The sequence below is a fragment of the Falco rusticolus genome, chromosome 4, assembly GCF_015220075.1.
Source record: "Falco rusticolus isolate bFalRus1 chromosome 4, bFalRus1.pri, whole genome shotgun sequence".
Taxonomy (NCBI): Eukaryota; Metazoa; Chordata; class Aves; order Falconiformes; family Falconidae; genus Falco; species Falco rusticolus.
This window is the reverse complement of record NC_051190.1, coordinates 93,456,296-93,469,121: the sequence shown is the minus strand read 5'-3', so window position 1 is coordinate 93,469,121 and position 12,826 is coordinate 93,456,296. Positions and strand designations below refer to the sequence as shown.

The following is a 12,826-nucleotide window of genomic DNA, read 5'->3' as shown; positions in this document are numbered from 1 at the left end:
GGGTAGGAGGGGTGAGCAAAAGGTGCTTAGGAAGGAAGGGATATGAGAAAGATGCTGCATGTTCTGGACCCATGACGCTTAAAGAGTCATCTCTCTGCTCCCCTGGAAAGGTGCCCGAACTGGGCAGTCTTTTGCTGCATAGAAAGACCCCTTTGATCCTCACCAAAAGTAAAAGTGTGAGAAAGGGTTTCTGCAGCATGAGCTGGGAACACACTTGGACTAGGTGAGCTAGGATGCTCTGCAGATAGGAAAGATCTAGGATGAAATTCAAATGTCCACAGAGGGAGGAAATGAGAGCTTGCCACAGAAAGATACTTTCCAAAGTCTGAGATTTGAAGTGGTTATGAATACGGATCATTTACACTGAATAATTACTCTGAATTACGCCCACTTGCATTGCTATTCCAGAGTTAATTGTATTTCAGAAAAACTGTGATTGATTTTATTTTTAACTTTACTCCAAGACTTTTATTAAAATTGTTTTTAACTTCTTCACAGGCACATGTTTTGAGATTTTTTTTTCATTTTTGGGGAGAAATAAAAAAAAAACAAACCAACATTAAAAATGGCTAGGCATGTCAATGAGAGGAAAGAAAAAGCCTCACTTTGTTTTCTAACCAACATTTTTTTTTAAAATGTCAAAATATTTTTTTAAACTTTGATATTTCCAAAATGAAAGGAATTTAATATTTCAGACATGGCACATGTAGTGCACCATCTCCACAGAAGCGGGTATGTTTTTTTAAGTCTGAAGAAAATCAGATAAAGAAAGAATAACTAACAGGACACTATGTCTCTCTGCTGCATTATTTTTATTGCTGAAGTTCAGCACATACCAAGTCCTTGCTCTTCCACACCTACCTGCACAGCCATACTTCTTCACCTGCCTGGAAGACTGTGTTTTTATTAGGCTAGTCAGAAAATCAGACTTTCTAGCCTTGCAAAAAATCTGCAGGCAAAATTTGGGGTGGGGGGTGGGGTGAGGGGTTGTGTCTTAAAGAGACACAGTGACAACCCCTCCATATCCCATATTTCTGAAGTATTACTAATTTCCATTTGCATCCACCCACAAGCCAACCACTTCTACTTATGCCACTAACTTTCAGAAAGCAAACACTCCTCCTACCGAGTCTTTGCTTTTTCACCCCAGACTACAACCCTTCGTCTCTATTCCTGAGCCCCCAGAGTGGGGGCAGACAGTGTCTGCTGCAGTTTGGAGCTGAATCAAAGCTGCTGGAGTACAGGGAAATTTGGGAAGATCAGCATTTGGCACTGCACTGAGGATGGCAATTTGAATTTGGACATAGCTTCTGCTACCAGCCTTCACTGAGGATACATTTCCTCAGGATGCGTGTTCCCCTGAGTTTCCCAGTAGGCTGGAGTATCTGCCCCCCAGCCTGTTGTGGTGGGAACGTATTTCGGCAGCTCGTGGTACCTGCTAAAGCTAGGCCTTCAAAGCAGTATCAGAGTGCTTTATCACCCTGCTGACTGCACAGGCGGGACCCACCTCAGCCATCCTCAGCACCACAGAGGCTAGGGAGCCGGGCAGACTCCCCCTGTAGTTAGCAGAGGAAGATAGGCATCTGCAGAGAGTAATCCATCCCACCTCTCTCTCTCCATTAACTGAAAAGGAGCTCCAGTAAGTAGTTCAGACCAGACACATTACTTCTGACTGGCTGGACCTAGACGAGATGAATTCCATCCTCAGTGTCCAAAACACTAACATATGTAGTTTCTCATTACTTATCACAGTTGCAACGCCTGCTACTCATTGATTTTGAAACAGATTTTCTCAGTGTGATTTCCTTTTCTTTGTGCAAAACTTTCATTATGCAAAACTTTCATTATGCAGTTTTTGCACCTTAACTCTCAGGAACATAAGTGACAAGGTATCTCCTTCACAGACCCACAAATATAACTGCAGACCAGGAGCTGTGTGCCTCTTGAGTCCCTCTGAGCATGCCCGAGCAGTGGTGTACAAAAGCCCCCAGTGTTGCAAAGGAAATCCAGCAGAGGATGCTTTTAAATTCTGCTCTCCAAGGGCCCCGAATCCCCACGCTCTGCTTCCAGCCATTTGGGGTTTATTTGCTTCATTTGGAAGAGCAGCTAAGAAGCCGGTGTTGCATTTGTGAAACGATGCTGCCTGGGGACCAAACTTGTGTGGACACCCTGCTGACAATCATCCCCATGACATGCCTCCCTGCAGTACAGACAGACCATGCGACCCTTCCCTCTCCTGGCCCTTGGCCATCCCGGCAATGCCATAACCCAGCCTCCAACCCTTTCCTGAGAAGGTCTGCTTGCCTTCTTTCCGTGGGGGTGTGGAGGAAGAGAGGTCCTGGGCTGCGGCGTCTCCATAGCGCTGCTGGCTCTCAGCATGGTGGTACCTCGTACCGCCGCATGCCTCACATGCCAAAACGCGCAGCGCCCATGCTCTGGGTAACAGCGGTGTGAGTCAAAAGGGGCTAGTTATGAGTTTGGATACTACCATTTAAAGATAAGCTTCTCCATGGTTACCACTCTCACGCAAGGTCACTTTCCTGCCAAACCTCCTCTCCTCCTTCCTTGGCTCGCTTTCCTTCCCCCTCCAGTATTTTTTGCTCCCCCCAAAACGTGCTACATCAAAAGAGAAAATGAAAACATTTAAGATAATCACAGTCTGACTATTTTAATGCCGGCTGTAGGAAAGGAAACATGTAAGCCAAGTGCTCTCACTGTTCAAGCAGAAACACACTCTCGACCTCATAAAAGTAGTATCTGAGAAATAACACTTGATTAAAGCAGCCAGTCCTTCATTTAAGTAGGTGCTTATGGCAGGGAAAATATCCAAAGTTTCTCTAGAACAGGCTGCTGGCCTATCACGAAAAGCAGGAATGGGCCAGACAGATGAATTACTGCGAGACAGCTGGGTTTCAGCCGGGGTGCGAGGAGATCCCTATTATCCCGTCCACCTTCCTTACACAAATGCCTCTCCCCAGAGAAACCGAGTCATTAAAAGCCAGCTCGTTCGCTCCTGACAGGCAATATGCATTGAGTGAGAGGTGATACATTTTCATTTTCAGCGCGAAATCTTAGTCGCCCCAAGGAGCGGCTTGCTTAGGAGACTGGTAATGGAATACAGGGCCTTTCATCTCTGTCTCACTGCTGCCGGCATTGCCTGGCTCAGTAGCAACCCAAAAGTTATTAGCTAACGGCTGTTTGGGTGACCTCCATGAAATCAGTTGGGTGGGTTAGGTCCGGTTTGCAGTGACAATAACCAGAACCACAAGGGGTGTTAAGCAGAAACCATATTAATGGATGCACAGCAGGTAAGGACTGAGCGCATCGCCCCCATGCAACTGTGCCCTGGCTTCCCCCACCCTTCGGAGCGCAAGGGAAGCCCCGCAGCCAGCCAGCCTGCTCCATGGAGACCGGGATCCCCAGCTCCCAAGATGCCCATTTTTTCCTCATTTGCACAAGCAATGCATGTTAAAAACAACAAAAAACACCCATCTTAACACCCAATTTGCATTCTTTAGAAGCTCAACAGTATCTAGTAGGCACCACTTGGAGCTGAAAATCCCACAAACTTGAACTCCCAGAGAGCTTTCCAAAGACTGGGCTCTGCAGCCGAGGTCTGCTGATGTGTGCTGTCCAGGAAAGACCCTCAGGTCTGACCCTATACTCCTATATTTCTTTATATAGCTCTCTTCAAGTATCTCCCACCTCCCATGCTTTTCTCAGCACAGTTGCTTTTGCTGTTTAGGGAACAAAGGAAAGTTGATCAAGGAAATATTGGCACACCAACAACTAGGCAATAGGCAACATCTGTACAGTACTTACGAAAGAGCAGAGTGCAGCCCGAGAAGACTCAAGCATGTCTCCACAGACTTCTCAACCATTCAGACCTGCCTTCCCCTGAGGAACATGACTAAGGAAAGCTGGAGCATAAAGCTACTGCTTTGCAGCTGAAGCTGAACTGAGAGGGGGACCCACCAAGTACAAAGGGAGCAATGTTCCTCAGCCTGGGACATGAGGCATTCAGCAGAGCAGAAGCCCAGGGCATATATCTCTGTGACATGAGTGACAGCATATTTTCACTATTACAGGATTAAAACTTTAAAAAACCAAATGAAACAGAACAACCTGAGTAGCCCGATTCTCTACAGGAGAAGTAATGATTTAACGTAAATTAATTTTGCAGATTACCAGGTTTTTTCTCCCACAAACCAGTCCAAGTTCTCTGCAGTAGTTTCATTAAATGTGCATATGTGTCTGTGTATAAACTTATTAATTTTTGAATTCCACCCTTCTCTCTCCCCTGTTTTATTTTATTTTCATGATGCAGGAGAGCTGTGTCTGGTACTGACAGAACTCTTGGCATTCTACTGAAATGCAGAGTTCCCCAGCCTTGCATTATCTGCTGACAACCAGCCCATCGATTGTAACAAAAGTAGTGGTTTGAACTTTGCATTTTACCAGTCTCACAGATCACACCAATGAAGCCCAAGTTATCTGCCCCAACTCACACAGCATTATCTTTTGCCTTAATGGAAGTGAATGAGAAGCCTGTGCTCATTACCCAAAGGATGCAATTATTACTTCCTCTCTCTATTGTTGCTAGTCAAGAATAAAATCCAGGATATGACCTTTTCATTAAACATCAAGCCAACATCCACCTGGTACAGCCTAAGTAGGCTACCCTTCATCCTTTCACTCAGTAATTCAGAGCAAAGACCGTTGCTGCATACAGCTGAAAGGAATCCTTGTGAAAGATCGGTTTAAGGAAACATCTAATAAGTAGTGTTGATCAATAGATGAAGCCCGAAAAGCTTTCTGTCTCTTCTTGCATGATCCCATCACAAAAAAGCATCTCTAATGTAACACATTGACCCTCAAATAACCTGCTCTGCCTACAGCGTAAAGTCACAGAAAAGGTGCTAAATTCAAAATATGAGTGATAAAATGTATTAGCGCAGTGAAATCTTCAACAGAAACCTGAACTCCAAGAGAAGAATGCATAACAGTGTTGAATTCCTTATATTTTTTGCTTTGTTATGGCAATAATAATGTGGCTTTTGAAGTTCATACAGGGAGATGCAATGCCAAAAGGCAAATACTTACAATACAAGAACACTTGGTACATTTATTTCCTTCAGGCCTAAATTCTTCTCCTTCATTGTAAAGTCTCCCTTCAAATATACAACCTGGAAAACAGCATTTGAATAAGTTTAGCTCAGGATAGAAGACTGTCTTTTCTCTATAATACACCCCACCATAGGACAACATGGAAAGTAAATGGTACCATCCTCTCTGATACAAATCACTTTGGAAGCCTTCAAAGGCTTGAGAACCCCTCAGTATCTTTTGGGGGAAAGCAAGCATCCTTCTACAGCAGATAAATTTGCACTAGTGAAGTCAAGGCTGCCAGGTCTTCCATCAAAAGTGGCTTTGCAACAAGCTGTTTGCTTTTTACTAATCGTTCTTACTCCCTGAGTTTATATTAGATGTGGGCAAAAATTATAACCTATTAGAATATAATAAACCCATTCGATCACAACTGGAGCAGTGCTTGCTTACAAAACCTCTGTTAAAAATCAGATTAATCTATAAAATCATGTTAGTTTGCTACCATGCTTCACAAAGGTAACCTATTCCCACTCCCCTTCCAGAAATGATTCTCTTTAATTTTTTTTCAGGATTACCCTTATACTTCCCCTTCTAACAAAATCCCAGTCATCAGCCGGGCAAAAGGAGCTGACAGAACCTCTGAAAAATTATGTAAATACATCTGTGGATATCATCACAGGCTATTGCCCATGAATCCCCTAGTCTGCATGCCCTCTACTAAAAAATATTAAGCACTCTCTTCTTCTGTCATTTGGTACATTGTGAGCCACTGGCCCCCATTTTAGTAACTTGTCAAGCATAACGGAGAAGTTAGAGGCAACCTCCCAGGTAATGATATTTATCATCAGAAATACAGTTGCACATATGGAACAGCATCTTCCCATGAAATCTCACCTGGACACACAGGACAACACATTCCTGTGAGTTTGGAAGGGTTTTTGCAATGAACAACGCACTGTACCTCCGACTCTACTATCACTCCTTCCTGAAAAAGATGCAGATCAGACATGTTCGTTGTTAGCGTTGTGGTTGCTTTAACAGGCAAAAATCCACAATTACTAGCAGTGCAATTAAAGCCCGGCACATGGTGTGGAGCACTGGATTTCAAAACATCTTTTCTGTCTGTACCTGCTGCCTGCTATCAGAATTCAGGTTAATCCACAGTCAAAAGATCCACTTGAGTCTCCCTGACTCCAGACACAGGCTTTGCCTTAAAATGCATCAGGTAACAAACCAAGCACCTTCTTAGGAAAAGGAATCCTTCTTTATCAGGAATTCTTAGGCTCAGTAATCTGCCATGTGGCTCTGGTGAAAACAGGCAGGTCGTGAGGCATTCTTGTCCTTTTCCCATTGGAGGAAAAAAAAAGACTTAGAAAGCAGATAAAAGCATCTTGTTCTGTAGAGGGGAGACACTTATCTTTGATGCTTTGCCTGATAAGTATTAGTAAATTAACATTTCCTGTACTTCTTGTCCCAGAAGTCAAGAGTCCTCCTGAACAAATCTGGGTGTGAGGTTCTGTGCACAAAAGGCTGTTACTTTTTCTTTTTTTTTTTTTTTTTTTTTTTTTTTTTAATGCTTGCAGCTTTGCAGTTGAAGGACGGGGAAACCTGGTTTCAAATGTGTGGATCTAAGGTAAAGAGGATCACCCAGTACTGCATTTAGACACTGAAGCAGGCAATAAAGAATTGCTCATTCCATGAGTAGCTAGTAGCAATAAGAGTATCTAAATTCACATTGTATCTTTTCATTAAGTGCAAGGATACAGAGTACTGCTGCTACAACTTCATTCTGCGTAGTTTACTTTAAAAATGCAGGTGAATTTCATAGAACAGAAGTATCACAGAAAAAATCTTGAACCTCTTTTCTCCTGTTTGTAGCAGGTCTTCATACTCATCCATCTCTCCTCTTTCCAACAGCTGCAATTCTTAGTAGCTGCCTGAGTGTTATTACTAAAACCGGATCCAACTGTCAGCAAAAATGGCAGACCTGTTCACAGACAGAACCTAAAATTCCTTATGTAATTACTTGGTTTGTGCCTGAAAATGGACAATCTTGCAAACGTTGTGGTTGCAAACAGGCAAACTACCAAAAATACCACAGTGGTAACAGCACAGGAGCCTAGGAAAAGAAGATATGGTTGTGGGTTTCTCTTAAAGAACATCCCAGGTAAAACCTGTGGACACATACACACATAAGTGTCTGATTATTACAGTAATAGTTTGTATCTCACAAAAGGCTTAGCATGCTGAAAAAAAGGAGGACTTATTTCAAGGTCAAGGCAGCATGAAATGGCATGGCTGCGTACCCCTCCTTCAGCAATCTCTCAGTATCACAGTACTCAAGCCAGATAACACCTACCCTTCTGAATGTCTGGTTATAGCTGGCCACGTCTGAGTGGATTCAAACTACTTTAAATGCAAGGTCCCTATTGTGCTTTGGGTATAAAATGTTTCAGCTGATTTGAATTGGATAAAACAAGGCTCAGAATTTCATGAGTAAAGCTCACAACTCAATTAGCGCGACGCTGATGACAGCCTTACCTGGCACTGGTATGTAACACAGGGGTTACTAGGGAGGTGCCATTTCATGGAGCTGTTGTACGTGTTTCCTCCAAAACTGCAATCTAGAGGAAGAGACAAGTTGGTCAGCTCAGCCGAACGCAATGATCTTGAGGGAGGCTGCTGCTGAGGATCACAAAGCACCACGCCAAATACAACCCATCCTCTTCCCCCCGTTAAGGGAAGAGGTAGAGCTGGGAGCTGGAACAGACCTGAAGGACCATGTCCTGGGAGGGCTGGCACCATCACTACCCCAGACATCTGCTGCTGATGCATGGTTGGCCAAACTCCTTACTACCACCGCTCAAGACAAACCTGAATCAGTAACAATTTAACTAAAAATGGATGTCGATGCTTATTCCGCAGCCTGTTCAGGAGCCACTCAGCCACTCATGCACTGGAGTGAAGGGAGGGAGGAGAAACGGTAAGAGAAAAGCTGCAAACATTCATCATCCAGCCTGGCCATGCTATCCTCACCCATTAACCAAAACCCCCAGGACAGCTCTCAGCCAGCACAGCTTGGCATGGACCAAGTGACATTGGCAGAGCTACCCCTCCTTTATACCTTTTCACTTTCATGACAGAAGAGATCAACATCCACATAAACTAAAAGCCATCAAGCTCTTCTGTGTGGGTGGTGAAGCTCTGAGCAGGACATATTAGAGTCCCACAGGTTGGCTTTATGTATCTTTGTGTGCTATATGACAGCTTTGTACACAGAAAAATAGGTTGGTTTGCCCATGCATAGGATCAGCACACACTTTTTGCGCAAAATGAAGTTCCGTTGAGCCATTTGGAAAACAACCAAAAACCCAAACGTTAATTTTCACATTTTTTATTACATGTTCCTACTAGTTTCCCTTCCCATTCTTTAGTTGTTTTCTGGTATCTTGCAAAAGGGAAAAGCAAAAAGGAACAAAACGAGAAGCATAACTCATGGGAAAAACAAAACTACAAAAGACATATTAAGCAGAAATAAAATACTTGTTTTAAAAGAGTTAGTTTATTAATGCAAAATTGTTTCAATAAAAAATTAATTCTTTGGCGACTTAAAGTGTTTCTGGAAAAAAATTAGAAGGAACACATACCCCAGTTTTCTGCAGGAAAAATGCCCATTTTCCATTTACTGCTTCGAGGTTTTTTTTCCTAGTCTATTTTATTCAAAATGGGCCTGATCAAAGAGCCCAAGAAATCAACAGGAGTCTTGCCAAAGACTTTGAAAAAATATCATATACATAGAGTCACCAAGTAGAAAACTATGATTGGTCAAACAATGCCGCAAGCACCACTCTCCTTCCACACCCTGCCTCAGCAGCTGCCCTGGGTCATTCTCTGCTGTGTCGGCTGCACTGTCCTGAACTGCCTTGGGCTACACTTTATGCCCTTCTGAAAACAAATGCAAGTTATCAGCCTCACAACAGCAAACCTTTCAGCCCACTGTACAAGAAAACTTGAGGGTCACAGCTGTGAACTGCTGAGTAACTTCAAATCCCCACAAAAACCATCTTGAATGCAACCCAAAATGTAAAGGAAACCTGATATATAAAGATCATGTACAAATGTGTTAACTGCCTCCAGTTCAGATCTTAAACAACAGAAGACCTGTACTTCAGGATCTGCAGTATTCAGAAATTTTTCCAAGCTAAATGCAGAGCAACACAGGAGAAATTTTGCAGATGCTGTGGCCATTTCATTTCCCTAAGCTGTAACAGGTATGTCTTTTAAAGAGTTGGTCAGTAGTCTAAGAGCTGGCTGTGATAACAGTCTTTGACAAATGTTGAAAGGCACAAAGCATGCATTTTTTTTAAGTAGCAAAGTGCCTATGAAGCAATTCTGAATAATGAAGAAATGTTCAGATGCTCAGCATATTACAGTTCTGTGGGAGCTCTTGACATGCACAGGCCAACATGTCAAGGGAGGAGGATGAAGCCATATACTCGAGCACGAAGCCATATACTCCCTTCATACATTTTGAAGTCCCATTCTGAAAAACACCGGGCTAAGCCTGTAGCACAGTCTCTCTGCTCAGTGCAAACCCTAATATATGTCAAGAGCCTGCTCAACGTGTTTTAGCATCCTCAAGTTGCAGTAGCCAAGGCCATACTAACATACTGGTCCCAGTCTGAGAAAGAGTTTACATGTGTGCTGGACACTCCAGATGGAACGAGCTGTGTTGTTAAATACCCAAATAAATGTTAAATGTGGTTTACCAGATGGGGCTGGTATCTTCAGCACTATACAGAATCAAGGGCTATGTTGGAAACTAGCAGCTGCAAAATACCTTGCATATTTGCTCACCAATTATGTTCTTTCATTTTAAATGTTTCCTCTGTAAGAAAGCTAATTACCCTGGGCTAATCTGCATGCATCGCTGTGCACATTAAACTGAAATTTTCAGTTCAAGGATTAGTCTGGTCAAGAAAGCATGAAGGTGGTGCATCTGTGCAGTCACCACTGCTCTCCCTTGAGGTGCATAACTGAGGTATGCTACAAAATCCTCTGCCCTGCAGCACCAGCCATTGCCCCTGTGGAAAGCAGCAAGGGAGCAAGGGGGAAGCCCAGCTCCACCTACCCACAAGCCATTTCTGTCACCGGTAGCCAGCGCTGGGGGACAGCACACCAGATGTAACCACAGCAGGGAGAGCTTGCAGGCGAGAAAAGGGAAATTTGGAAATGGACAGCACGATGGAGAAGTCTGTGGAAGCATTGGAAATACTAAGATCGCTCCTGAGCTTTGGCACAGGCCAGCAGTTGGATAAGGGAGATGGAGCAGTACCATGCAAGCACCAGCATGAGGCACGGTGGGAGCTGGATTTCAGCAGATGCTCAGTTAAGGAAAACGGCACAAAGGAAGGGGAGAGTTAGCCAGTAATGCAAGCAGGCTTGGTGAGAGCTGGGGGAAGGCTGAACATCAGGCAAACCGAAGAGAGGGCAAGAAAGCAAGGGCTTTACAATCTCCAGGTGAGATTTTAGCCTGTCTCTGATGAGGCATGCCCTGACGCTTTGCCCTCTGGATGCTGCAGAGCTACACTCACCACTCACTCTTCAAAAGGGAAACAAAATAAAGCCCACATACCAGCTAAGTTTTTCTGAACCTCACTTTCAATGTACAAATCTCTCAGCTGACACCCACAAACATATACCCGGACTCTCCTAACCCACCTACTCATAGCATGGAAGTTCACGAGCCTCACCTAAACTCAGCTGAGTGAAACCTGCCTCGCTCCATGTGCCAACTCAGTTGAGCTGATCTAGCTTGCCCATGGTTAAAGGTCCACCACATTCAGTTTGGAAAGTAGCAGTCACTGAATATCACATGTCCAAAGGCATCAGCAAAGTCCCTGATGTATGGCGGAACATACTTCAGGTTCCTAAAAGCCATTTTAATTCCCTTAGGAATTGTTATGACATTAACTTACTGTCTCCATCCACCATTTGAAAGGGAGAGCAGGAGAAAAGAATAAATCAAGAAAGATCAGAGCTTAGCATAGTCACAAATGCCACCCACTTACTTCTGCCTGAATACACACTTTAAAGAAAACTTTAAAAGAAAGGGCTACAGAGGAGGTTTTCAAGAGGGGAATCCAAAAAGCCTGAGAATATTCTAAGGAGTACATGAAAAGTAACAGATTTGACATTAATAGGTAAATTTGACCCCGTGACATATACCCTGTAAAGAAAACCTTTAGATTTCTACACACAGAAGGAAGTTAAATAGCAGTGGTCTATATGAATTTTCACAGAGCTAAGGTGATTGATATCACTCAAGGAGTGTGTCCTAATTTTTTAGTCTTTCCTGTTTCTTTCTTTAAGAATAGTTGGTGTTTTATTAATGTAACATATTAACTTTCAGTTAGCTGCAGGTTTTGTTCCTACTACCTACTTCAAGCCAAATAGTTCAGATAAGTCCTGGATAAACAAGTAAGCTGAAAGTTGCTTATCTGAATCAAACCAAACCACTGAATACTTTTAAGTTGGTCAACTGTTGTATATGCCATGGAAGTTGCTAATTACCTTCTAGTCACCTCATAAAGGCAAAATGATCCTCTAGAACTGAGTCATTACTGCACAAAAAATGACAATAAAATAGTTAAATCACTTCTAATTTACGAACTGAGCTACTTTGTTTCAAAATTGTGCATACCTTACTCGAGTGCCTTAGTTGGAAACATAATAAATCAACCTTTGGCCAATTTAGTTTGAAAGAGAGCAATTTAATTCCAAAAAAAGCATCTTCACGTGGAATTGGACTGGAATAACAAAAAAGGCAAATGATAGCAGATTTTGTTATTGGCATGTGGACAAGCTGGCAATCAGGAAGTCATTTGTCTTTCCAAATCCAATAACATTGTTAAATGACCCTTTTTTTTTCTTACTCCAGACACCCCAGCACCAAGCAGTATCATGACGATAGGGAAATTGACTGTGAGAGACAGTTTAGTAGCGCTAAAGCTCAACCAGTGTCCTCAGGAGTTCATTAAAAACAAGCCTTTATTACTCAATTTGACATTGCCTAATAAGATTCCAGAAGAGATTTTTGCTTATTTTAGGCTAATGAGAATTTTATAGACAAGTCATTTCCTTTTTCTCCCAAGAGAAAGTGATAGATTGGTGCACAATAGACTGGCTCCCCATCCCTCATTTCTTCAGGATCTTTCTTCTCCTATTAAGTCTTTCTCTTGGTTTCCCTCCACTTTCTATTTAGAAAAGTAACCTCTCTATTGGCATGGAAAATAAACATTAGGAAAAAGAAAACAGTCAGAAGACATGTTTTATTTAGTGTTTGATAAATTAATCCTCAGGGAGGTATTCAGGCATGCTAACACTAAATAGCAGTTCTAGAAAAAAAAAAAAAACAAAACACAAACAAAAAACCAAAAAACAACACCCAAAACCACACCAAAAATCAAATAAAATAAAGTACAAAAAAAAAAAAAAAAGCCCAACAAAAAAATCCAAATACCCCAAACAAAAAAAAAACCCACCCACCAATAATTTGCACATTCTGCAGTATTTCCCTGGCATGAAAACTGTTGGCCAAAATAAAAGAACTGTGAATCATACATACACCTATTATGAAATATACTTTTACATGTTTTAATGATGGTAAAGCCATTGACAGCTGCTAGAAAATTAAACTTCCTATTGGGTAACGTTG

General features: G+C 42.5%; 1 protein-coding gene across 2 annotated transcripts in view; it reads right to left on the bottom strand.

The window, feature by feature from the left end:
* BMPER (BMP binding endothelial regulator) overlaps positions 1-12,826 on the bottom strand; it is a 145,182-nt gene that overhangs the window by 101,040 nt on the left and 31,316 nt on the right. For both annotated transcript variants that reach the window (XM_037387200.1, XM_037387201.1), the window contains exons 4-6: positions 7,651-7,733; positions 6,004-6,094; positions 5,104-5,186 (exon numbers count right to left, since the gene is read on the bottom strand). In XM_037387200.1, coding sequence (XP_037243097.1) covers positions 5,104-5,186; positions 6,004-6,094; positions 7,651-7,733 — 257 coding nt within the window. The remainder of the gene's footprint in view (positions 1-5,103; positions 5,187-6,003; positions 6,095-7,650; positions 7,734-12,826) is intronic.